The following is a 27,070-nucleotide window of genomic DNA, read 5'->3' as shown; positions in this document are numbered from 1 at the left end:
GTATGTGTTCTCGAGTTATCATCCAAAAACCATTTTACTATTTCGGGTCACCGTGACCTTGACCTTTGACCTAGTGACCTCAAAATCAATAGGGGTCATCTGCAAAATATGATCAATCTACCCATGAAGTTTCATGATCCTAGGTGTATGCATTCTTGAGTTATCATCCGGAAACCATTTTACTATTTCGGGTCACCGTGACCTTGACCTTTGACCTAGTGACCTCAAAATCAATAGGGGTCATCTGCAAGTCATGATCAATCTACCCATGAAGTTTCATGATCCTAGGCGTATGCGTTCTTGAGTTATCATTCAAAAACCATTTTACTATTTCGGGTCACCGTGACCTTGACCTTTGACCTAGTGACCTCAAAATCAATAGGGGTTATCTGCGAGTCATGATCAATGTACCTATGAAGTTTCATGATCCTAGGCCCAAGCGTTCTTGAGTTATCGTCTGACAACCACCTGGTGGACGGACCGACAGACCGACCGACTGACAGACCGACAGATTGACATGAGCAAAGCAATATACCCCCTCTTCTTCGAAGGGGGGCATAAAAAGCAAATCAATGGAGAACAAGGGACAAAATTGTCACAAAACCAGGTTTTGAAATTGAAACAAGAGATGTGTTTGTCAGAAACACAATGCCCCCTAATGCCCGCTTTGATTTATTTTGTTTGACCTTTGACCTTGAAGGCTGACCTTGACCTTTCACCACTCAAAATGTGCAGTTCCATGAGATACACATGCATGCCAAATATCAAGTTGCTATGTTCAATATTTCAAAAGTTATTGCAAAACTTTACTGTAAGGTTAAAGTTTTTGGACAGAATGAGAGAATGACTGACAGACAGAGAGGCCAAAAACAATATACCCCAATCATTCGATCCGGGGGCATAAAAAAAAGTCTGATAAAGGGAGACAAGTCAAACTGAACTGATTGTTTATAACTAACCCCCTTAGTTTCAAAATAAATCTATATTTAGTGTTGGCCACCTTGACCTTGGAGATATTGACATAATTCTTGTGTGCAACACAACGTCCAATGATGGTGAAGAAATGTGCCAAATGATTTTATAATCTCACAATAAATGACATAGTTATGGCCCGGACAAGCTCATTTATGGCCATTTTTGACCTTTGAACTCAAAGTATTACCTTGACCTTATAGATATCGACGTAATTATTTTGTGCGACACACCGTCCAATGATGGTGAACAAATGTGACAAATGATTTTAATATCTCACGATGAATGACATAGTTATGGCCTGGACAAGCTCATTTATGGCCATTTTTGACCTTTGAACTCAAAGTGTCACCTTGACCTTGGAGATATCGACGTAATTCTTTTGCGCGACACACCGTCTAATGATGGTGAACAAATGTGTCAAATGATTTTAAAATCTCACAATGAACTACAAAGTTATGGGCCGGACAAGCTTGTTCCGCCCGCCAACCAGCCTGCCCGCCCGCTAACATTCGCCAATCTAATAACCATAATAATAATTTCCTTCAGAAAACCTGGTTATACAAGAGATTGCCAAGCAATATGGTCCCCTACCGGTGAAACTCCACAATTGTCAGTCTCACCGGTAGGGGACAAAAAGCACCAACTTAAATCAAAATGCAGGACATGCATCCACGATTTCGCAAATACTGACTTATTTAACCTTGTTTGATTAATCTATACCCAACTGGTCAAAACAATAACAAAGAGTTTTAAATTGTAATACCCAACTTATATTTATTAGTTTGTTACAATGGCAAATCCCCTTGTTGCAACGTTTATAAATAAACATATCCACAAATAATCAATGAAGGCAAGAACAACTGAAAATAAACTACAAACATGGAGAAGAAACTAAACACCAAAAAGGTACGAAGAATATAATAACTGAAAACTTAAATCACCAAAAGTTGTCAAAATATAAAATAATTATTTTCAAATGACCTTAACAACCTGGGGATGAAATTTTTCCAAAAATCAGCACACAACACCAGTATGCAACAACACCAGTATGCAACAACACAGCGTCTACTACTAACAGCAGGGGTGTCATATACAAACTAAGAAAATTAAATGAACCCCGTTCTTGGAAAACTGGACTTTATGCATGCGCCCCAAGTATTGTCCCAGATTAGCATATAAAGTCCACACTAGCTGGTTAGGGCAAAATCTTTCCACCTAGACAAGATATTTGCTAATAATTGACTTCCTTTAATCGAAAAAATAACATTAAGGCGGAAAGTATAGTATCCCTGATTAGCCTGTGTGCATTGCATAGGCTAATCTGAGACAATACTTTATGCACACGTATTAAGTCCCTCCTTTTTTAGAGTGTAGCTCATATATTATTGATGTCAATGAGTATAACTAAGTTTATAATAGCTCTCTGTGCCGAAGCTGCCTTGTATGAGAACTTTTATTAGGATGTGTGTGTATTTTTTTTATTGTATGTGGTCCATCAGCATAAAAAAATGCACTATGTTCGGTTTATTTTTAACTGAAATTTGTTTTAGATATGTATGCAGTCCAACCCCTACTTCCGGTCACCCCTCATCGCTGGTCGCCCTGTGTAGGCGGCAGGTCTGTGCCGCGACCGTCGATAAACACTATATAATGAATCCCTCTTAAGCGGTAACCCTGTTTCTCCAGCCAGCGGCCAGCAATTTTGCATCCCAAATGTTAAATTTTCCCCCATATGAGTGGTTACGCGAGTAACTCAGTTATGTACATTGGCAAAATTACATCGACGCAACTGCGAAAAAATCGATACGTATTTCCAGTCTGCAGTTTAGGCTCTGTAGTACTGAAGCGTGATGTGTGATAAACATTTTGACAGCCAGTTTGCAAATTGCAATTAATTAGCAGCGGATTATCGGGTTAAAAGCAATATGCGACCATTTGATCTTTTTGTTTCTGCACATGCGAATATCACCTTTTATTACTGGAAAAAGAGATTCTTAATTTATAACTTCTTATTTGTAGCTGTTGAATCATACTATTTCAAGCACACATTTATGACAATTATCTGCTAATTAAGTTAAAAAGAACAACGAAACTTTTAACTGAAATCAACTGATCTACATGTTCTCTGTGCTTCAAAGTTTTTATCCAAAAATCAATATGAGCACGCTTTCCATGGGTATGGTGTGACATTGTACATTGGTGCATAATTTTCGCGCTGCTTTTGTCCGGACAAAAGAAATACATGAGGACTTTTTTTATGCTAGAATTTGCAAACGTCTCGTTAACATAAAACAATCGGGAGTGTGTTTCGGATTACAAAGTATTATACTTATTTGGGAATTAAACAAAACATTTATATTAGTTTTATGTGTACAATGATTTCAATATTAATTTTGATAAAACCCTTTACGCAGCAAAAAAATGTTTTTATAATATTATGCATGAAAAGCAGGATAACCAGGAGGATTACACCCGGTTGCTATTATCAGTCTTTTTAGTAACTGGCCACGATTTTATCGTGGAGGAGATCACTGTCGGGACCAATTTGTGCGGTAGGTATTACAAAGCCATAAAACTACAATAAACCAATTAAATTACCGATTGATAGTGACACGGGAGTTATTCTTTCATAACTGATTCACAACTGTTCCCATCTTAAATGCATTGGGGCCATACAACACTCATTGTGTAAACAATGAATCATGAGAATTATTATTTTTCATTGACTTGACTCTGATGATGATGGTATTGATGATGATTAGAAAGATAAATAGAATATTTTTTTAATGAAAATGTTGTTTTATATTGATTTTAAAAAGGAAGAAATAAAATTATTTTAAGTCACTACATTGTTTAGAACATGTACACATATTTGCCATTTTGTTAATACATGCACTCATCAACTCCAGACTCCCTATGACCCAACCCCCTCTTAAGAGGCCACCACGCTTAAGCAAAAAAAAATTCCCTTGACTGGCTGCTTAAGAGGGGTTGGACTGTATAATAATAATAAAGAATGCAAAAAAAATGTTATATTGATATTGATAATAAGCATGGGTAGAAAAAGGTAAATTTAGTAGAACAATTTAACCTTATTCAGAAATTAAAATATTATAGGTGATAAAATTTGGTATATAACGGCATCACAATAAAATCAGTTGACAGTATAGACACAAAGAATCACACCCCTGACTGGACAACAGCAAGCCACATAGATACCATGAGCATGTAACAGACTCACGACTGACTGACCTACGAACTCGTCCACGCTATCAGACTTAGGCTCGAGCTCAGAATCCACTCCAAGTAGCTTCCCGAACCTTCCTGACCTAGCCTCGAATGGCATGTCAGCTGCAAACTCATCATATTTATCATTGAACACACGATTTCTGTTACGACTCAATGATGAAGAACGAGAGCCTTTGGGAAATTCAGAGGCAAAATTCAGATCACCTGCCGTGTCATACAAATCATACAATGGCTTCCTTAAACGGCCCTTGTTCCTCTGCCTTAAAACATCATAATAATCATCATACGCTGGGTAATCCGCCAATAATGGGGACTGATCACCCACATAGTCCCTGTCCTGACTGAGCTCAGGCAAACTAGTACGATCACCACCACCATAGGAAGGACTGAAAGAATTGCCCACACTAAACGGACCCTCTTCCATGGGAATCAACACTGTTCTCAAACCTATTCTTCCTACTTCCTTTCAATCTTAAGTTATTTTTACCCAGATTATGCAGTTTTCCCTGATCATGGGGATGCTCAGACTGTGGCTTTGTTACAGGGTTCGGAATGGATTGCTTCAGGGCAGTATCGTCCTTCTCCGATTCTTCTTTATTTTCTCCGTTCAAGGAGTGATGATGGTGACCCATGGCAACGTCTTCAAGAGCAGGATTGGGAGGCAGAGGGGTGTCAGAGTCAGCTGGGATGCTGTCGAACAATAGTGGCACTGAGTTTCCCAGGCATTCGCCTCGTCCCCGATTATTCTCCAGTGTTGCATTCATGTAGTACATGATGTAAAAGTTACACATCTCATCATTTGCGGTTGCCCTACCAAACAACAAACACAGGGCTAACATGAACATTTTTATAAATTATACACATGTACAGCTTTCAAATATCCACTACACTAAATATAACTACTTATTGTTAACAAGACAAGAGATTTTTACATTACATTTTTTCTCAGCCTAATGGATTTAAGACCTTTTTAATAAAAGAGGAAACTAATTTACAATAACCCACTTAGCTTTGTTTTGTTTTGCATAAAGTTATGTTTTTATGGGGGGGGGGGGGGGTGATAAAAAGAAAGTACGTTAAAGATGCCCCCTAACCATGACCTTAAAAGATTTAGTATAAAGATTTTGTAAAATTAGTGCACTAAATAAATGAATTTGCAAACAGAGTTATATCAAAGTTATAGCAAAGAAAGACCATTTTCAAAGTGTATACGTTAATACATGTAATGAAGAATTTTGTAAAACATACAGTAAAATTATCAAAGATATGAAAACTTGTTCAATTGAATACCAATGGCCAAAATGACTAAGGGACAAAAAGATTAAAAGTTTGATTATAATATGCACACAATTAAGTCTGAAAGCTCACCCAATTTCAGTTTTCCTGTGCCTTCCAATAGAACTGAATGTGCATCTTGCAGCCTAAAAACATCAAACAATTTGAGTACACATTTATGAATAATCCCACTTTAACCTAATGACAAAGCAACATAAATATGGACTAATGACCAACATAATTGAAGAACAAGGAAGAGTTTATTCCAATAAAAAGTTAACTTCAAACATTCCTTTATTACCTTAAAATTAGTCCGAGACAAACATAACCAATTTAATCTCACATTTGAGTCGTGCTTTGTGACCAATGGGTTTAATGCAAGTGCGTAAATTGTTGTCCCAGATAAGCCTGTGCAAAAAATAAATATCAAATAAGCGGAAGGTGTCTTCCCTGATTAGCTTGTGCAAACGGAACAGGCTAATGTGGGACGACACTTTGTGCAAATGCATAAAACCTCTTTTTCACAGAGCACAGTTAATTTTAGCATGCCATGGCAGCAACTGACCCACACTCATGGCAAATTAACTATTTACCACTTAGATACGTATTTTGATGCATTTGTAGTCCCTTAGAAAGTTAAATTTAATTAAAGACCTTTCTTACTAGATTCAAGTTTTTAAGGCTTCATTTCTAACTCTTAGATGATAGTGAGCATTTTTTTATGCATTTGTAGTCCCTTAGAAAGTTAAATTTAATTAAAGACCTTTCTTACTAGATTCAAGTTTTTAAGGCTTCATTTCTAACTCTTAGATGTAGTGAGCAGCAGAAGCATAATACCTGAACAGGCTGCGAGTTACCCGTTCAATTTGCTTCCGAGTGGGAAAGGGTTAAAGATCACAAAAATTTGATGATTTGATTGGTCAATTTAAAACTATCCTTATGTAAATGTATAGTACCTATAAAAGAGAACCCATTAAATATTCCAAAACTAACTTCAGAACACTTTCAAAGGTTGTTTTCTTTATTAAATTGGTACACAAATTGATAATTTTAGAATATTCATTCTAAACTGGGATGATGTCATTAAGCCTTTCTTTCTATGAGTAACCGGTACACCATAAGTTACACCAAAGATACATATTTTTTTTATTGAAATGTACAATTGTTCTTAAACTGAAAACAATAAAAGGTTTTGTCAAATTTCGGTATCCCAGAATTTGGGAAACATAACGATACATATCAAGGTTATTTAAAATATTCAAATAAATTTAAGGAAATCCTTTAGTTTAATAAAATATGCTGGATCTGCCATTAGACTGATGAAAATTAAGTCAATGGTAAGACAAAGAGACAGATAAAGAGATGTGCAAACTTACAGCTCAGTATACCAGCACAGGGTTGTCATTATTAACCGATTGCAAATCAAATTTATCGGTTAACATCTCCAGTAAATTGGTTGTTTTCCCCGAATCTTTTAAATTGCCATCAGAAGTTTTTATCTCGCAAACTGACAATAATTGACGAGGAATAATCGTAGAGCGATGCCGGTTCATTCAGTTCGTTAACTCCGCCTAAGAGCTACTGTTTTCAATGAATTTCTCAGCGAGTGGCCAATATTGATTTTTCCAGCTGTCAATCAATTTTTTCTTGGTAAGCGCATCAACCAATCAGCGCTCAGGCAACCGAATACACGTCGACCCCATGAAACTGTATCAAATAACTGTACATTTCACCGATTATTACTGACCTTATTTCAACGAATGTAGCACTGTAGATAAAGCATAGTTAACTAGTTTTTTTAGTTAGAGAAAAAGTTTCCACATAAAAAAAAATGCTCTACGATTTTCTACCAAAATAAAAGATATTAGCGACCCATGCGCTACGAAGTTATTATTCAGCTATTAAATATTAGTCCACGCTTTCCCCGAGGAATAATGACGTGAAGTCTAATTTTGGCATGATTTTCATCTGTACATGATATACACAAGAAATGTGTCTTTGCTGCTAGAATTTTTTTATTTTCCGTGAATAATGAAATCTAAAAATGATTTTGGATAACACATTTAATAATACGCATTTGAAAATACTTCAATTGAATAATGCGTTTTGTTATACAAATGGTCATAACACATAATTTTATAAGTAGGTAAATAACAAGTTCTTCTTGAATGCTCTGAGCTCTTATAAGTACATATGTACAGCTCAGAGTTCTTCTTGTTAACCCATTTTTTCATGTCAAAACGATATGTCTCACGTATGTCTATAAAAGCGAGTTTAATCAACCTAATACATTGTTACTAACACAATAACTGTTATAACCAATTTGCGAGTGAATTGTGGAGAAATACTCAAAACAAAAACTTTATACAAAGACCGTTATCAAACCGAAAGCCGAAGTTTTGAATTGCCGATTCGATTTATCTTACGGATGTTCCGGAGATAGTCGGTATACTACGATTGGTAGATTAGACACGAGATCTATCTCGCCGAGAATTCCGGAGATAGTCTATAGCGTATTTTCGAATTCGGAATTACTCTGAGTACTCGGCTTTTTCCATTGTCAAAACAAATACATTTAAAAGAACCGTTGACGTGTTTGAAACTTTATGTTAATATAAATATTATGCGAACATAACATATCATGTAGGTTGTTTTTATTTGCGCATCATGGATATATTTACGATCTATTTGTGTTGATTTATGCCAGAAAATAGTTTATGTGGCTAATATTTCCGATAAAACTGCCGCCTGGATTCTGGGCGGCGAGTTTCTATGGAAAATCGGGTTGTCAGTTGCAACTCCCAGCGACCCAGAGGGTCATTAGCTGGGAGTTGTATTATTGCAACTATGTAAATAATGTGTTTTGAGATTGCCAAACATGCATGAATGACCTGTTAAGTTATATCACGATCCGGAATGAAGTGTGCTCTGTAAAATTTAAAGAAAGACGCGTTTTTATTCTCAGAAATTCACTTTCCCTTACGCAAACTTTTCTGAAAGGAGGTACATGTAACATTTTAGATCGAGTTGTTGATTTGTTGTAATTACTAAATATAAACAGTTCTCAATGCTCTCAAATCGCGTCACATGATTCACGCATGTTCAATGAGAATTCCCCAACCCCACAATTAAAATTTGTATATGCACTTGCCTTAAATGGCGGACAACATTCATCGTCAATATTGGCCGTTCTTTGGTTTTGAAAAAAGAAATCGTAATAATACTGGATTATCAGGTAATGGATAGAATTGGAACATGCAAAGATCAGCAATATAAAATGTTTTTACATTGTACAGTATACTTAAAATGTGAAAATCTTTAAATTTTCTCTTCTTTTAAGACCTCATTTTAACTTTTTATGCTCTGAGAATAGCAGTATTTTGTCCCTCAAAATGTCTAGAATTCGTTTTGCCTCAACCAACAAGGGGGCCTGGGCAGGCCCCATTGAACCCGGCCTAATCGGTTACTATTCAAAAATAATCCTTTGTATGCAATCATAATGACAACCCTGCAGCATTACTACTGTAACCATGCATGAGCTATAAGATTACTCACCAAAACATCACCAGGATTTATCTCAACATGACTGGTTACTGGGTAAAAAGCCTGAAAAACACACACAAAGTTCATGAAAGCAAAAAAGTATTTATACAAAACCCACAAAGGCAAATAATAAAACGTGACAGAAAATGCTTTTATTTTTAAAGAAAACAGACGGTCAGACATTGAGTTTGACAGAAACTAGTATGGGGGAAAATTTGTTTCAGATCCACACTCAATATGTTCAACTAAAATTATAGTTTGGATTGGTTTACAAAGTGGCAAATAAATGCTACCCCTTTTGAAAAACATAACAATGCACGAAAAATATCAAACTAATTACATGCATGTTTGGGAATAATAACAGCAGAACATAAACTCTGTTATAATATTCCTATTCGCCAATTTTATGTCCATCCTCAAACTGTGCAACTAAGTTCTCAATGCTCACCTGTGGCCACTGTGGGTTGCCTTTCCCTATCATCTCGTACACACCATTGTGGACCTTGTAGCCAGATATAACCTTTCCTGTAACATGAAACATTACAGTCCAAATATGAGTTAATGTAGTAAATGAAGCATACCACAAAGGCACATTTTAGGAAATAAGTGTTTGGCAAAAATGAAGACAAAAAATACAAAGACCAATTTTGAGCATTTCAAGAGTTTTCATTCCATACCTCTTCATTTAATTTGGCTTAACCTTAAACTTTGCGTAGAAATTTACAAACATTTTCTGAGGGATCAGAAAAAATGTTAAGATTCAACATAACTTATACAAGGACAACACTAAAACAGTTTATTCATATTTGATTTTACCTTAAATAACAAGGCTATTGTCAAGCAATATGGTCCCCTACCGGCTCCACCATTGTCAGAAATTCCACCATTTTCAGATGTATTTTTAATTTTTTTGGTTGCCATAGCAACCAAAATTTTTGACGTAGGAACAAAATGAAATGACGTGCATAATGTCCATATTGCCATCTATCCATGTTGCAAGTTTCATGAAAAAATATTAAGAACTTATAAAGTTATCGCAGGATCCAGAAAAGTGTGACGGACTGACCGACAGACAGACGGAGTGCAAACCATAAGACCCCTCCGGTGAAACCGGTAGGGGACAATAAATGAAAGAACAAAATCCAACGGGTAATACTTAAATAGCTAATTACAACACAAGTAATAGAGCCTCTAGGAAAACTTGGTTTAATGCATGTGCATAAAGTGTGGTCTAAGGTTAGCATATGCAGACTGCACAGGCTAATCGTGGACAACATGTTGCGCCTGAAGTGAATTTCCTTTATACACAAAAATGCTGTAAAAGTGTAAAGTGTTGTCCCTGATTAGCCTGCGCAAACTTCACCTTTTACTTTACGCACATGTAATAAGCCCCTCTTTCCCAGATGGTGGCTCAATGATAGTTACCTAGAGAGTGTGCATGGGTCCTGTAGCCAATGGGAATGATGCTGTCCTCCCAGTCAAACGTGCAGGCTGAGTCTATGTGGACTTCTGAAACACAAACACATGAGCCTTGTTTAGGCTTATCTGGGAAAACACTTTCTGACTAAACTGGATTTTTGCTTAGAAGAGACTTCCTTTCAACGAACAACTCCATTTAAGTGGAAAGTATTGTCACTGATAAGCCGGTGCAGACCTCACAGGCTTATATAGGACAACACTTTACACACAAGCATTAAGTACAGTTTACCTAGAATGAGGCTCAAATAATGCACACTAGCTTATGTTGCTAAACCAGCATCAACCTGCCTGCTATCAGTTCATTGGGTTAGGAAACATTATTGACTCCCACATACCACTTGATGGCAGAAATAATACATAGGAACAACATTTATTGAAACATGGTTTCAAATATAAATTTATATACATACAAATTGTTTCATAAATTTTAATTTACAAATAGCAAACACAAAGTTTAAAAGATTTCGCAGTATGTTCATAAATGATCAAAGTTGACATAAATAATGATGTATTTTAATAAACAATTTACGTCTGTCCAAGTATAAATTATTATACCTTAACAATAACAATTATCAAGTGAAATTAAACAATTTCGAACAGTATGCTGAAAATGTGTAATATTCTTTACCAAAAAGTCATTATGACTGTTATAAATCATACTCACTTTCCGTATCAGGTGGAATAGAAACTCCATAAGACAGGAGCAAGTAGATGCCAGAAATATACTTCTGTCTGTAAAACAAAGAATGTCTATGTATAACATATAACCTAATAAACTCCACAGTATGTACCAGTATAAGGTATACCTAATTTATATCTATGCACTTATTAAATTTCATGCTGTTAGTTTGCATGGTATCTGAGATATAGCCCTGAAAAATTACACTATACAAAAACCAAAGGGCAAAACTCTTTTTTAAGAAAGTGCAGGGTTATGGTTTTAAGCATGGAACTCCCCCTTATTGATATCTATACACCCATGCAGTATAATATTCTTATACAATTTCTGAGATATAGACCTAAAAAGTTTGTGACAGACACACAGACTGTTGTACGGACGGATGGACAACTCCAAAACTAGCTCTGTCCAAGGCAGGAGAGAATAAATATTTAAAATAGGAACAATAATATTTCTTGTATATAATAATCAAATAACAAGTTGTGTATAAATAGAATCATAGCATTACAAAAAATAGAGCTTTGTTACAAATGTAACTTGGGCCTGATATGTAAGGGCAAATAACTAAGATATATGTGAATCATTTGGCATTTCAGATTAGCCTGTGGAGTCTGCACAGACTAAACTGGGACAACACTTTCCGCTTGCATAGTGTTTTTTGTTTAAAGGAAATCTCCTCTAAGAAAAATATCCATGTTGTGTGGAAAGTGTGTAGTCCCTGATTAGCCTGTGCAATCTAGGATGACAGTTTACCCCAATGCAGAAAGTGTGTAGTCCCTGATTAGCCTGTGCAATCTGGGATGACAGTTTACCCAAATGCAGAAAGTGTGTAGACCCTGATTAGCCTGTGCAATCTGGGATGACAGTTTACCCCAATGCAGAAAGTGTGTAGTCCCTGATTAGCCTGTGCAATCTGGGATAACAGTTTACCCCAATGCAGAAAGTGTGTAGTCCCTGATTAGCCTGTGCAATCTGGGATGACAGTTTACCCCAATGCAGAAAGTGTGTAGTCCCTGATTAGCCTGTGCAATCTGGGATGACAGTTTACCCCAATGCAGAAAGTGTGTAGTCCCTGATTAGCCTGTGCAATCTGGGATAACAGTTTACCCAAATGCAGAAAGTGTGTAGACCCTGATTAGCCTGTGCAATCTGGGATGACAGTTTACCCCAATGCAGAAAGTGTGTAGTCCCTGATTAGCCTGTGCAATCTGGGATGACAGTTTACCCCAATGCAGAAAGTGTGTAGTCCCTGATTAGCCTGTGCAATCTGGGATGACAGTTTACCCAAATGCAGAAAGTGTGTAGACCCTGATTAGCCTGTGCAATCTGGGATGACAGTTTACCCCAATGCAGAAAGTGTGTAGTCCCTGATTAGCCTGTGCAATCTAGGATAACAGTTTACCCCAATGCAGAAAGTGTGTAGTCCCTGATTAGCCTGTGCAATCTGGGATGACAGTTTACCCAAATGCAGAAAGTGTGTAGTCCCTGATTAGCCTGTGCAATCTGGGATGACATTTTACCCAAATACAGAAAGTGTGTAGTCCCTGATTAGCCTGTGCAATCTGGGATGACATTTTACCCAAATGCAGAAAGTGTGTAGTCCCTGATTAGCCTGTGCAATCTGGGATAACAGTTTACCCCAATGCAGAAAGTGTGTAGACCCTGATTAGCCTGTGCAATCTGGGATGACAGTTTACCCAAATACAGAAAGTGTGTAGTCCCTGATTAGCCTGTGCAATCTGGGATGACAGTTTACCCACATGAATCCAACCCTGTTTTTCCAGAGCGAGGTTCAAATATATTTCACAAAACACCATGACTGTGTAAGCATCAAAAGCAGTACCCTTACCTTTGCTGTGTGGTATACAGCCGGATTCCTGAAGTGTCTGGGCCTGTTAACATATGCATAATGCTTGGTAAATTAGAAAAATATCACTACTTAAATGCTGTCTATAAACAGCAAACTACATGTTACAAATGGGCACTAACAACTTGTGTACATGTACTTCTATGAATTTATAACATTTTAAATAATCAATCTCCCAACATTTAATTATATTTGAGAACTTACTAAATATACTTCACAACAGAACAGGTGTCTACAGAGCACAGATGCCCCAACATTCTAACTTTGCCTCTAAACTTGGCAAATGTCGCTCTACAAAAAATTAGTGGTTTATTGCCAAATTTGACAAATGACCATCTCTTATGTGACCTTCTTTGAGTAAGTAAGAAGGTGCATAAAAGCTTTACTCTGTTTCATAATGGTAGTCATTTTTAAATTGCATGATTAATGGCAAAGTTAGAGCCCTGACTGTTTTATGGCCAAATTTGACCTTTGACCGCTAGGTGTGGCCTTGATCTTTGAGGTAGGAATATGCTTGTACACATGCAATGCTGTCTCCTCATGCTGATCATTAATAGTAAATTATTTAAAATAGTGTGATTACTGACAAAGTTCAAGTCTGAACAGGTTTAATTGTGTTTTTTGCCAAATTTTGTCAATGACAGCTATGTGTGACCTTGAAATTTGAGGTTGAAAAACAGGTGTTGCATGTATCATGTCGTCTGATAATGGTTTACATTTGTGGCAAGTTATTGTAAGAAAACATTTATATATAGCAAACTTATGACTGAGGCAGGATTTAAAGGGTCAGTCTTTTAAGATAGGGAGATGGGTGCAACACATTTCCTTCCGATGGTAGTCATTTGTGGCCAGTTTATCTCAAAATTCATCAATATATTGCAAATTTAGAGCTGAGACAAGATAGCTCGACAGACAGATAGACAATTAACTTATACATGCAACCTTCTTTAAAGGGGGGGAGGGGCAATAAAAAAACGAAACTATGCATTCTAATGCCCACAAAATTGCCCTTGTTACAAAGCAAATTATTTGTCTAAGTACTTTCAACAGTGTGAACTGTAAAACACTGATTGCTGAATATGTTGATTAGTTCATGTTAGAATATCTCTTTATCACTGTTTATCTATAAGCAAACAACATTTTTTTATTTTTATGTGTCTGCATTAATCCATGATTGTGTTAAGAAACAAAACATCATTTCATTGATAAATAATAATAAAGCACAATAATTGGCTTACTTTGCAAAGGGACTACATAATGTATCTGCACCACAATGAAGTTTATAGAGGTCCCTTTTCCTATGTGTTGTCCAACATCTAAAGGCAACAATGAGCAGTTAACTGTGACAAACACTCACTTAATAAAAGCACACAATGTTAAATTCTTGTTTATGCAAAATGTTTTACTTGGTGAAAATTAGCCACATGGGTTAATTTATTACTTAACTTCATGCCATATTTACACTACCAGTATGAACATAATTTACATTTACATGCAAGTCATAATTATTTAATAGATTTTGAAATTTGATTGTAATATGAGGTAATTACTTAAATTACAGATTGATGAAAGAGATGTGTCGTGCGCATGCACTGCAAGTCTTTGAAGCTTTTTTCCAGTATTCCTCAATGCAAGAATACTCACTTACTTCTTGGGGGAAAGGGTGACATTTAATCCCTTTATTATCTTTTGAATAACTAAAAATCGTCGACTAAATCCAGTAAGCCTTGCTTAATTTTTTAATTTTGTTTCGCAAGACAGTGCTGGTGTTTTTGCTTTCTTCCATTATTAGCTTCAAAATCTCATTTAATGCTGTAGTTATTCTAATAAGCAAAATAGAATATGGTCATGCTATAATTTTTTTATATAGCACATGATGTTTCAATTGAATACCTGTACCCTGTACCTGTAGTAGTTACAGAGACTTGGCCTTGTTCCACACCAGAGCATTTACCAAATGTTGAAGATGACACCAGAAAGGATTACAACATTGTTTTGCTTGCACAATTAAATATAAAAACCTTGAAAATGTCAAACCTTTTGGCAATGTCAAAGGGTCTGCATTCTTGGCCCATGCAAATATGATCTGGTCTCCAACACAAACCTTCCCACATGACCTGAAATACAGTGAGACTATTAGCCTACCAGAACACATGCTTGTGAAGTAAAATGCACACTAAGATAAATGCAAAAATTGAATGTAGGCCAAAGAATATAGTTAACTATAGATAACTATAAGTTATTTATCTGTTTTCTACCACCCACATGGAATCTTGCTTATGTTCCAACTGTTCATAACCAATCATCTGAATGTGCAAAAAGGAATCTTTATCATGTTCAAAATTCTCACAACCAAACACTAATATGTGCTCATTACCACATGGAATCTTTATCATGTTCCAACTGTTCACAACCAAACACCAAAATGTGATGAGCTGTCCCTGCATCAGCAATTGCCTCGTAGCGTACTGAAAAATATAGTTCACAATATAACAAGAGGGCCCAGATGGACCTAGTTCGCTCACCTGAGAGGAGTCGGTTCATTCAATCTTTACCAAATGTCAAACTTTACCTAGATATTGCCCAGACAAACATCCAGGTCAAGTTTCTTCGTTATTGAATCAAAACTCTGGCGCATGGAGTGTTTTTGTTTTTGTAAGATTTGACCTGGTTAGCCTTTATTTTGAGTTGACCCTCCGTAACCAAACATCAAACTTTGCTTACAAAAATAAATATTATAACCAAGATTCATAAAATCTGAAACAAAATTGTGACCTCTAGAGTGTTAACAAGGATTTTGAATAATACAATGAAAATTTGGACAATCTAAGGGCAATAATTATGGCATTAATTATGTGTTTTTTCTCATAATCAAAATTGACTGAGATCTTTCAGCAACTTTGATAAAAAATGCTTGAGAAATGTGAATGCTAGAGTGTTTAAAAACCAAATGTGGACGGACGAACGGCGGACAAAGACCAATCCTAAAACCTCACCTGAGCAATCCGGTGAGCTAAAAAAAGTGTTTCACCGATCTGAGCCATTTCCTAACTTGTCCGAGAAATTAATAAAAACAATGTATTGACTAAGTTTCACAATGATTTGGCAAAAAATGTGACTTCTATAGTGTTCGATCACAAGGTTTTTCTCACATACAGAAAACTGCCCCACCCCCCTGGCGGTCATGTTTTTTGACCGATCGGGACCATTTGCGAACGCATCTGAGATATATATAAAACCTATCTTTCCACCAAGTTTCATGATGATTGGGCAAATAATGTGACTTCTGAAGTGTTCAAAAGCTTTTTTTACTATATAAATATAAGAAAACTGCCCCCCCCCCCCCCTCGGCAGCCATGTTATTCAACTGACCGGAACCATTTTTGAACTTAACTCTCGTATCAAGGAAACAAATGTTCTGACCAAATTTCATGAAAATTGGGCCAAAAATGTGACTTCCAGAGTGTTCACATGTTTTCACAATATACATATAGAGAAAAATGCCCCGCCCACTGGCAGCAATGTTTTTTCACCGATCTGGACCATTTTCGAACTCATCCGAGATATCAATAAAACCAATATTTTAACCAACTTTCATGATGATTGGCCAAAAATTGTGACTTCTAGAGTGTTTCACAAGGTTTCACTATAGCCAAATAAGGAAAACTGCCCCGCACACTGGCGGCCATGTTTTTCAACGGACCAGAACCACTTTTAACTCAACCAACATATCATTAAGGCAAACATTTTGACAAAGTTACATGAAGATTGGGCATGAAATGTGACTTCTACAGTGTTTACAAGGTTTTTCTTCTTTTTTTGACCTAGTGACCTAGTTTTTGACACAGCATGACCTAGTTTCAAACTCGGCCGAGATATCATTGGGACAAATCTTCTGACCATGTTTCATAAAGATCAGACAATAAATGTGGCCTCTAGAGTGATTACGAACAAATTTGGACGGACGGACGACGGACAAAGACCGGTCACAAAAGCTCACCTGAGCAATCAGGTGAGCTAATAAACAGCATATTATGACACATGATTAAAATCACAATTTTTTTATCTTTAACATATTTATGCAAAACAGACATAAACAGTAAATACAATTTTAAAAAAGCAAACTATAAAATCAATTAAGATGAATTGCTGGTTAAAGCTTCAAAATAAAATTAGTTTTCTTGAAATAACAAAAATACATTAAAACAATAATAACAATATCCTTAGGCGATCCAAAAAAATCCAGCTATATCCCTTACCATGACTTTTTATACCGTCAAGTGTAAGCCTTGACCTTAACCTTTTACCACTAAGATACGTATGTTGACACAATTGTAGTCCCTTAGAAAGTTACATTCAATTAAATACCTTTATTGCTAAATGTGAGTGTTAAAGGCTTCATTTCCAACACTTAGATACTGATGAGCAGCAAACAGCATAACACCTGAACAGACTGCGAGTTACTCTGGTTTTATGCTGGTTGCAAAAGCCATTTGTACTTTGCTTCTTATGGGGGAAAGGGCCAAGCCAGCTATATTGACTGATTCATGCATTCTGCATGCCATTTCAATTACCATAACATTTTAGAAAAGTTCAATGAAAATCCATCAAAGGGTGCAGAAGGACACATGGACTGCACACACAAATACAAGCCTATACTATGATGATGAAATATTTCCTTGACCTAGAGCCAACATGAATCTCATGCATTCTTCACATTGTCTCCATTTAAAAAAAATATAAAATCATGAAATCATGTCAAAGAGAATAGGAGATATTGAGCGGCCACAAATGTGTTACAGACAAACTAACTGACTGATGGACTGATGAAGATTGTTCAATAATACTCCTCCCACTTAATGGCAAGTGATTTACCCTTAACCACTTAGATAGGTATTTTGACGCATTTGTAGTCCCTTAGAAAGTTAAATTTAATTTAAGACCTTTCTTACTAGATTCAAGTTTAAAAGACCTCATTTTCAACCCTAAGATACTGATAAGCAGCAAACAGCATAAAAGAATAACAGACTGCAAGTTACTCGCAGGCTGTTCTGGTTTTATGCTGTTTGCACATAGCTATTTTCATTTTGCCTCTGAGTGGGAAAGTGTTTATAAGGTCATTCATACAATATAATGGTGTCTGAGAAACAGCAAACAAACTTACATATATATCCATCAGTGTTTGATCCAAGGATGTCCCTGGAAACGCTGTATCCGGTACAGTAGTACTGGTCAGACTGTAATGATTAGTCACCTATATCAGTGACACTCTACATGGGTTATACTTTGTGTCTTGTTCTGAGAAAACTGGGCATAATGCATGTGCGCAAAGTGTCGTCCCAGATAAGCCTGTGAAGTCCTCACAGGCTAATCAGGGACGAAACTTTCTGCTTAAACTAGATTTCGGTAAAAAGGGACTTCCTTTAAACGGAAAATACCATTTAAGTGGAAAGTGTCGTCCCTGATTAGCCTGTGCAGACTGCACAGGCTAATCTGGGACGACACTTTACGCACATGCATTATGACCAGCTTTCACAGAACAAGACACCTTTGATGTGATGTGATTTAGAATTCTGCCACAACTAGGTACTTGTTTTTACACATACAGCTACAAAAGAAAATATTATAGATATCAAATAAGAAGTATTTACAATAAGGAAAAAGTTATGATTGGGTATTTTTATGTAAATATTGAGTAACAATTTTTAATGGTGAACTAACAAATATTTAAACATCTAAAAAAAATATTCTTTTAAGAACCTTAATTAATATTTCCTACAATTTTGGCTTTTGGTTCCACTTCTAAAATTTGTTGTCACATAACCCTGTTATAAGGGAAAGAACCCTATCAACCAAACCCAATAATCTGACAAATGGCCATAAGTTCTCTAGAATAAATCAAATGAGCTATGTCCTCAGGAAATGAGCCATGTCCTCAGGAAACAATGCTTATAATGCATTTGATAAAAAATTCATCCCAGATTAGTCTGTGGAATCTGCACAGACTATTGAGAGAGGACGCTTTCCGCCTAAACTGGATTTTCTGTTAAATGAGACTTCTTCTAATGTATGAACATAATAATCAATGAAAGCGGAAATTTTCAGCCCCCATTAGCCTGTGCGAACTGCTTAGGCTAATCTGGGACAACATTTTATGCACAGTTTTCCAAGAACATGGCTCAAATGAGTGCCTTCCTACCTGCTTAGGCTGTGCTCCTCTCATTCGCAGGTCAAAGGTACACGCATCGCTAGGGAGCCCGGAGTGATCGATACTGCAGTTACGCTTATCAACTTGTGCACACACCAAGGTCACCAAGGTCACAGATTGCAGCAACAATGTCCATAACTGAGTCCCGCTTTGTTTTGTCATAGTGATGTGTTTGGCTGATGTTCAATTCCTACAACTATAGAATAAAAGGAATTTAATGACTAATTTTTAATTAGTCCTATTAGTTATCCTATTTTCATTTAATGAAAAGTATGTCATTAAAATTAATCATACCATGTTACACTTCTGCTGTAACCAGCATGTATTTTGCAATTATACATAATTATAAAATTATTATAAATGCAAAAAATATTATATATTTGCCACTCTTAACAACAAATCAACATAAAATGCAATGCCAGGAACACATACATGTATTAATAAGCATACCTTAAGTAACTGTGTTTCGAAAGCACATAATAATTGTAATATAGACTTTCGATGTAAATGAATACATGTAGCTGCTAACTTTACAAAGTGAACAAATACATGGGATGTTCTTTAAAGGGGCCTTTTCACAGATTTTGGCAAGTATTGAAGTTTGTCATTAAATGCTTCATATTTATAAATTTAAACATTTGACCTAAAAATCTCCAGTGAAAAATACAAAAATACAATTAAAAAAAGAAAAAAAGTAACCATTAAATTGGCTCGAACCACTGACCCCTGGAGTAAAAGTCTTCCGCTTAGACCACGCGGCCATCCGTGCTATTGCTATGAGCGGGTGTATTTTTTACTTTATATAAATATACTTTATATACATAGTTTCAAAAAACACAACGACAACAACAGAACTTTTCAAATTTTTCAATCGTTTTGCGTTGCAACGCTTTATAATTTTCAGGTTTTCAAATCATCAAAAGATCAATATAATGAATATTTTAGAGCATGGTAAATGTTCAGTATTACTCTTACCTCACAAATATCATAGCTTAAACGAAAATTTGCGAATCTGAAACAACTTTTTTAATTTTGTTTACCAAAACGTGAAAAAGCCCCTTTAATCAGAGAAATGCCCTAAGGTAATCAATTGTGTCTTGTTCTGAGAAAACTGGAAATAATGCATGTGCTTAAAGTGTCGTCCCAGATTAGCCTGTGCAGTCCGCACAGGCTAATCAGGGACGACACTTTCCACTTGAACTAGATTTTCAGTTAAAAGGGATTTCCTTTAAACGAAAAATACCATTCAAGCAGAAAGTGTCGTCCCTGATTAGCCTGAGCGTACTGCACAAGCTAATCTGGGACGATACTTTACACACATGCATTTCGCCCAATTTTCACAGAACAAGACACAATTAGTCTGAAGGCATGTTAAAAACAGAAAACCACAAATAATTGAAGGGTAACTGTTTAAGTATGCCTTCAAAGGCTTCTCAGGTCAATATTTACATTTGTTTCAGTATTGGAAAGATTAAGTGATAGCATTGGACAGCTTTGATTCAATTAAACTTTAAAGAAATGACCTGGTATGTTTGATTATTTAAATTGTTTATAAAGAAGAATGTAGCAAAACATCCTGTACAAATGAAGAACGAAATATAAAATAAATCAAACAGACATGGCAACTCTGAGTGAAACACCATTCCATTACATGTATATGTGAATATTTTAATAAACCCTCTAAACACAGAGATTGCAATAGTTTTGCAAAATTATTTAATATCATAGCGCACGCAATCTCTAAGGTATTTACTTCAGTTTCTTCTCCATGTTAGCATTTTATTCATATTGACATGACATAGGACAAAACAATAAACATCCTAAGATCCTACAACATTGCAACAATCACACAACAGAATGGAAAAAAGAATCAATACCAGTACATTCATATATCACCAAATTTAGCTATTCAACAGTATTTTTTTTAAGATTATTTATTTTAAATTATTTTTGTCATCTTTGTAACAAATTAAACATTGCTGATTTTATTTATTGTTTATTCAATTACATTTGTATATCACTTTGTCCTTTCTGAATAAATATGTTTGCAATAACCAATAAACTATTAAATGTACAATTGTATTGTTGATTGATCCTTGTGTTGTTGCGTTGTTACTGATGTCTGTCAGATACGGAGTTGTTCACAAGACAATCAAGTTTATAGTAAATATTAAAAGAAGTAATGTCAAATTTGTGTATTACTTAATGCACTGAAATTATTTCATTAAATATAAAGAGCTAGCAACGTTATAATTTTTCATTACTTGTTGAACAGACACTATTAAAATGTAAAGAGATATTTGTTTTGAATTGGTGGTTTTTTACTAAATGAAAGATAATGCCCCTGCGGTATACAATACTTAGGCAATTGGACACCCCCAGTGTGTGTGCAATATACCTTTTACTTGCTGTTTTAAAACTAAATGAAGTGATCCAGTGAAACTATTTTCAATTTTAATTGTGTGAAATAAGCTTGACTAAATATGGTGACAAAAAAACGTAACTACAAGTTTTTTTATTTTGGTAAATATCTCACTTGCATGATTTTGGTGTGACAATTGCATTTTGGTTTTGCTGAAATTTCATTTTTCAGCCTTAACTAAAATTAAAACCTGTTTTTATTAATAATAACGCATCATAGCTGCGTCATGACAATATGGCTTTTATGCCAAATGAGCCCACTGTAGCTTCAGACCAGTCTGAACATTTGTGTTGTTGTTTAGAAGCTACCCTGTCTCTATACATGCAAGGTTAGAGTCATTAACCCTTTACCACTAAGACACATTTTTTTTTGCATTTGTTGTTACTAAGAAAGTTAAATTTAATTTAAGATCTTTCTTAATATATTCAAGTTTTAAAGGGGCCTTTACACAGATGTTGGCATGTTTTGAAGTTTGTCATTAAATGCTTTATATTGATAAATGTAAACATTACATTTGTAGATATAAAAAGCTTCAGTAAAAATTCAAGAATATAATTAAAACAAAGATATCAGTAAAACTGATGGATGCTCCCCGATGATGCTGTGTCAATATATGGGTTAATTGTGTGGAAAAAAAGTGTGACCTTGGGAAAATCTATTATTAAGCTCAGTGACCTTGACCCAGTGACGTCAAATCTCATCAATAGGTAGAGGTCCATGCAAGGTATCTACAAGCCAAATATGTTAGAGATCGGTAAAATATTGAAGGTGCTATGAGAAAATGTATTAAAAAAAATGTGATGGAAAATCTATTATTAGCCTTGGTGACCTTGACCCCTTGACCCCAGTGACCTTAAACCTCATCAAAAGGTAGAGGACCATGCAAGGAACCTACATGCCAAATATTTAAGAGATCGGTAAAGTATTTAAGGCGCTATGAGAAACTGTAACAAAAGTGTAACGGAAAATCTATTATTAGCCTCTGTGACCTTGACCTTGACCCCAGTGATGTCACACCTCATCAAAAGGTAGAGGTCCATGCAAGGTATCTACAAGCCAAATATGTAAGAGATCGGTAAAAAAATATTGAAGGCACTATGATAATGAGAAACTGTAACAAAAGTGTAACGGAAAATCTATTATTAGCCTCAGTGACCTTGACCCCAGTGACGTCAAACCTCATCAAAAGGTAGAGGTCCATGCGAGAAACCTACAGGCCAAATATATAAGAAATCGGTAGAATATTTAAGGCGCAATGAGAAACTGTAACAAAAGTGTGACTGAAAATCTGACTCCGTGACCTTGACCCCAGTTACGTCAAAAGGTAGAGGTCAATGCAAGGTACCTACATGCCAAATATGTAAGAGAGTAAAATGAGAAACGGTAACAAAAGTGTGACGGAAGGAAGTACGGAAGTACAAACTGGCAACTATATGCTCCCCATATATATATATATATATATATATGGGGAGCATAAAAAGAAAAAAAAGGGTAACCCTCAGCAGGGCTCGAACCACTGACCCCTGGAGTCCTTGAGTAAAAGTAGTACCCACTTAGACCACTCGGCCATTCTTCCGGATACAATGTCTATGGTATTTTCTACTTTATATAAGCAATCCTCGTAGTTTCACAGAATATAACGACAACAACAGAACTCTCCAAATTATTAATTTGTTTCACGTTGCAACGCTTTATAATTTTCGGGTTTTTGAATCATCACAAGATGTATATAATGGTTAGTTTAGAGCATGGTAAATGTTCAGTATTACTGTTTCCTCATAAATATCATAACTAAAACAAAAATTTGCGAATCTGAAACAACTTTTTTCAATTTTGACAATTTACCCAAACGTGAAAAGGCCCCTTTAAAGGCTTCATTTCCAACCCTTAGATACTGATGAGCAGCAAACAGCATAAAACCTGAAAAGCCTGCGAGTTACTTGCAGCTTGTTCTGGTTTTATGCTGTTTGCTTATAGCCTTTTTCACTTTGCTTCTGAGTGGGAAAGGGTTAACAGACAACATTAGGACTTCTAAAGTAATCAGTGTTCGAATGCATATCTGGATCTACACACCTTGGATACGTTGTTGAGCCCATTTTTGCATGAGGCTGGTCATTTGAAATTATAAGCATGAAGATCACGAAACAACAGTCTTCCAATAATAGTTAAATTTAAAAGTTACAAACAAGTCATGAATGATCTAAATTGCATCGTTTCCATATACAGGATGTCTCACGCATGTTTTGTCCAGGGCTGCCCTGTGAACTGTCAGAGCAATAAACAAGGAATCCAGTAATAAATAATTAACCCTACTTAAATACAGTTCTTTTCTGGAAAAGGAAGACATTGAGAGACTGATATATGAGAATATAAGGCAGGGATATACAAGCGAAAATGATCCTTAGGGATATCCAAATGAGCTGCCCTCTGTAAAAAAAGGGTTTAATGCATGAGCGTAAATTGCCATCCCAGGCTAATCAGGGACAACACTTTCCGCCTAAACTTGATTATTGCTAAGAACAGACTTTCTTAAAAGGAAAAATATCATAAAAGTGGAAAGCCTTGTCCCTGATTAGTCCTATTTCCTCAGAGCACGGCTCAAATAGTACAGTTCCATATGTGTCTCTACATCTGTGGTACAGTTCCATATGTGCCTCTACATCTGTGGTACAGTTCCATATGTGTCTCTACATCTGTGGTACAGTTCCATATGTGCCTCTACATCTGTGGTACAGTTCCATATGTGTCTCTACATCTGTGGTACAGTTCCATATGTGCCTCTACATCTGTGGTACAGTTCCATATGTGTCTCTACATCTGTGGTACAGTTCCATATGTGCCTCTTACATCTGTGGTACAGTTCCATATGTGCCTCTACATCTGTGGTACAGTTCCATATGTGGCCTCTACATCTGTGGTACAGTTCCATATGTGCTCGTAAATTTTGGTACAGTTCCATATGTGTCTCTACATCTGTGGTACAGTTCCATACGTGCCTCTACATCTGTGGTACAGTTTCCATAGTGCCTCTACATCTGTGGTAACAGTTCCATATGTGTCTCTACATCTGTGGTTACAGTTCCATATGTGCCTCTACATCTGTGGTACAGTTCCATATGTGCCTCTACATCTGTGGTACAGTTCCATATGTGCTCTCTACATCTGTGGTACAGTTCCATATGTGCCTCTACATCTGTGGTACAGTTCCATATTGTGCCTCTACATCTGTGGTACAGTTCCATATGTGTCTCTACATCTGTGGTACAGTTCCATATGGTGCCTCTACATCTGTGGTACAGTTCCATATGTGCCTCTACATCTGTGGTACAGTTCCATATGTGCCTCTACATCTGTGGTACAGTTCCATATGTGCCTCTACATCTGTGGTACAGTTCCATATGTGCCTCTACATCTGTGGTACAGTTCCATATGTGCCTCTACATCTGTGGTACAGTTCCATATGTGCCTCTACATCTGTGGTACAGTTCCATATGTGTCTCTACATCTGTGGTACAGTCCCATATGTGCCTCTACATCTGTGGTACAGTTCCATATGTGCCTCTACATCTGTGGTACAGTTCCATATGTGTCTCTACATCTGTGGTACAGTTCCATATGTGTCTCTACATCTGTGGTACAGTTCCATATGTGCCTCTACATCTGTATGCTCAGATGAGGGGGCATTATGTCTGCTAATGAGACCAGGGAACCTTGTGTGACTTAACACGTGCAGCTTATGACAACGGACATCAATATCACAGTTTTCAATTATATGTTACATTAGTTTCTTAACTTATTAAAAGACTTAATACTAAAATCAATATTAGAAGTCATTTTTCTGACAACAAATAGGTATGCATTCAGAATTGTATAAATATTACTAATTAAACAGCAAAATTCGATTAAATTACCGGGTAGTCGTAATTAATTTTTATTTAAAGCAGAAGATGTTAAAAACTTAGCAGCTACCACTGTCAATAAATCTTTAAGCAGGACAGTGTGTGTGTTTGACTGATATAATTCATTTCAAACACAGGCATGTAAATGTGATATTGAATATATCTTTCACACAATGTACTTACAATTTAAATGTCTGCTTTCAAAATAACAATGACATCAAAGTCAAATTAATTACTGATCTTTTACTTTCTACATTTAGGGAATTAATTTTGGCTAAAAATAGTTTAACCAGATCCTTTTAAGAAAAATTTAAACCAGCAAATGAATTCAAGATGTTTAACATACAAATTAACAGACAATACCAAATTCCAGATTGATGTCAGACATTCGGTCCGACAGACTGACAAATTCTGTCACACCGGATGAGTGTTTGTCAGACCAAACAAAAAGAGAGAAAACACAAAATGAAACTAGAGCTTTGTCACAGACGTGACGAATACCCCCACATGCCGCATTGACACATAATATTTTGCATGTCGTCTTCACAAAGAACAGCGGACACCATGCTCAAATTTTAAAATGCACTTAGTGACTCCTTGACCTAGTTTTTGACCCAGAAAGGCCCATGTTCTAACTTGGCCTAAAGATCATCTCCATGAAACTTCTGACCAAGTATGGTGAAAATCGGATGTAAACTACTTGAATTAGAGAGCGGACACCATGCTGAATGTTAAAAAACGCACTAAATGACCCCGTGACCTAGTTTTAGGCCCAGAATGGCCCATGTTCAAACTTGTCCTAGAGATCATTTAGATAAAACTTGTGACCAAGTTTGGTGAGGATTGGATGAAAACTACTTGAATTAGAGAGCGGACAACATGGTGAGGTTAAAAACGCACTAAGATACCCCGTGACCTAGTTTTTGACCCGGCATGGCCCATATTCAAACTTGACCTAAACATCATCTAGATACAACTTCTGACCAAGTTTGGTGAAGATTGGATGAAAACTACTTGAATTAGAGAGCGGACAACATTGTGATGTTTAAAACGCACTAAGTGACCCCGTGTCCTTGTTTTTGACCCGGCATGACCCATATTCAAACTTGCCTTAGACATTATCAAGATTCAACTTCTGACCAGTTTTGGTGAAGATTGGATAAAAACTACTTGAATTAGAGAGCGGACAACATGATGAGGTTTAAAACACACCCCGTGACCTAGTTTTTGACCCAGCATGGCCCATGTTCGAACTTGACCTACACATCATATAGTTACAACTTCTGACCAAGTGTGGTGAAGATCGGATTTAAACGACTTGAAATAGAGAGCGGACACCATGCTCAATGTGTAAAACGTACTAAGTGACCCTGTGACCTAGTTTTTGATTTGGCATGGCCCATGTTTGAACTTGGCCTTCAGATCATCTAGATAAAACTTCTGACCAAGTTTGGTGAAGATCAGATGAAAACTA

General features: G+C 36.2%; 1 protein-coding gene across 3 annotated transcripts in view; it reads right to left on the bottom strand.

The window, feature by feature from the left end:
• LOC127876651 (peptidyl-glycine alpha-amidating monooxygenase B-like) overlaps positions 1-27,070 on the bottom strand; it is an 82,960-nt gene that overhangs the window by 35,252 nt on the left and 20,638 nt on the right. For all 3 annotated transcript variants that reach the window (XM_052421986.1, XM_052421988.1, XM_052421987.1), the window contains exons 2-13: positions 19,267-19,471; positions 18,232-18,304; positions 15,445-15,535; positions 15,105-15,184; positions 14,306-14,383; positions 13,050-13,092; positions 11,186-11,253; positions 10,468-10,551; positions 9,491-9,567; positions 9,055-9,105; positions 5,593-5,645; positions 4,712-5,034 (exon numbers count right to left, since the gene is read on the bottom strand). In XM_052421986.1, the coding sequence (XP_052277946.1) occupies positions 4,712-5,034; positions 5,593-5,645; positions 9,055-9,105; positions 9,491-9,567; positions 10,468-10,551; positions 11,186-11,253; positions 13,050-13,092; positions 14,306-14,383; positions 15,105-15,184; positions 15,445-15,535; positions 18,232-18,304; positions 19,267-19,437 (1,192 nt within the window). In that variant the 5' untranslated portion in view covers positions 19,438-19,471. The remainder of the gene's footprint in view (positions 1-4,711; positions 5,035-5,592; positions 5,646-9,054; positions 9,106-9,490; positions 9,568-10,467; positions 10,552-11,185; positions 11,254-13,049; positions 13,093-14,305; positions 14,384-15,104; positions 15,185-15,444; positions 15,536-18,231; positions 18,305-19,266; positions 19,472-27,070) is intronic.

The sequence above is a fragment of the Dreissena polymorpha genome, chromosome 4 (assembly GCF_020536995.1).
Source record: "Dreissena polymorpha isolate Duluth1 chromosome 4, UMN_Dpol_1.0, whole genome shotgun sequence".
Taxonomy (NCBI): domain Eukaryota; kingdom Metazoa; phylum Mollusca; class Bivalvia; order Myida; family Dreissenidae; genus Dreissena; species Dreissena polymorpha.
Note: the sequence above shows the minus strand (reverse complement) of the source record. Positions and strands in the feature narration are given on the sequence as shown.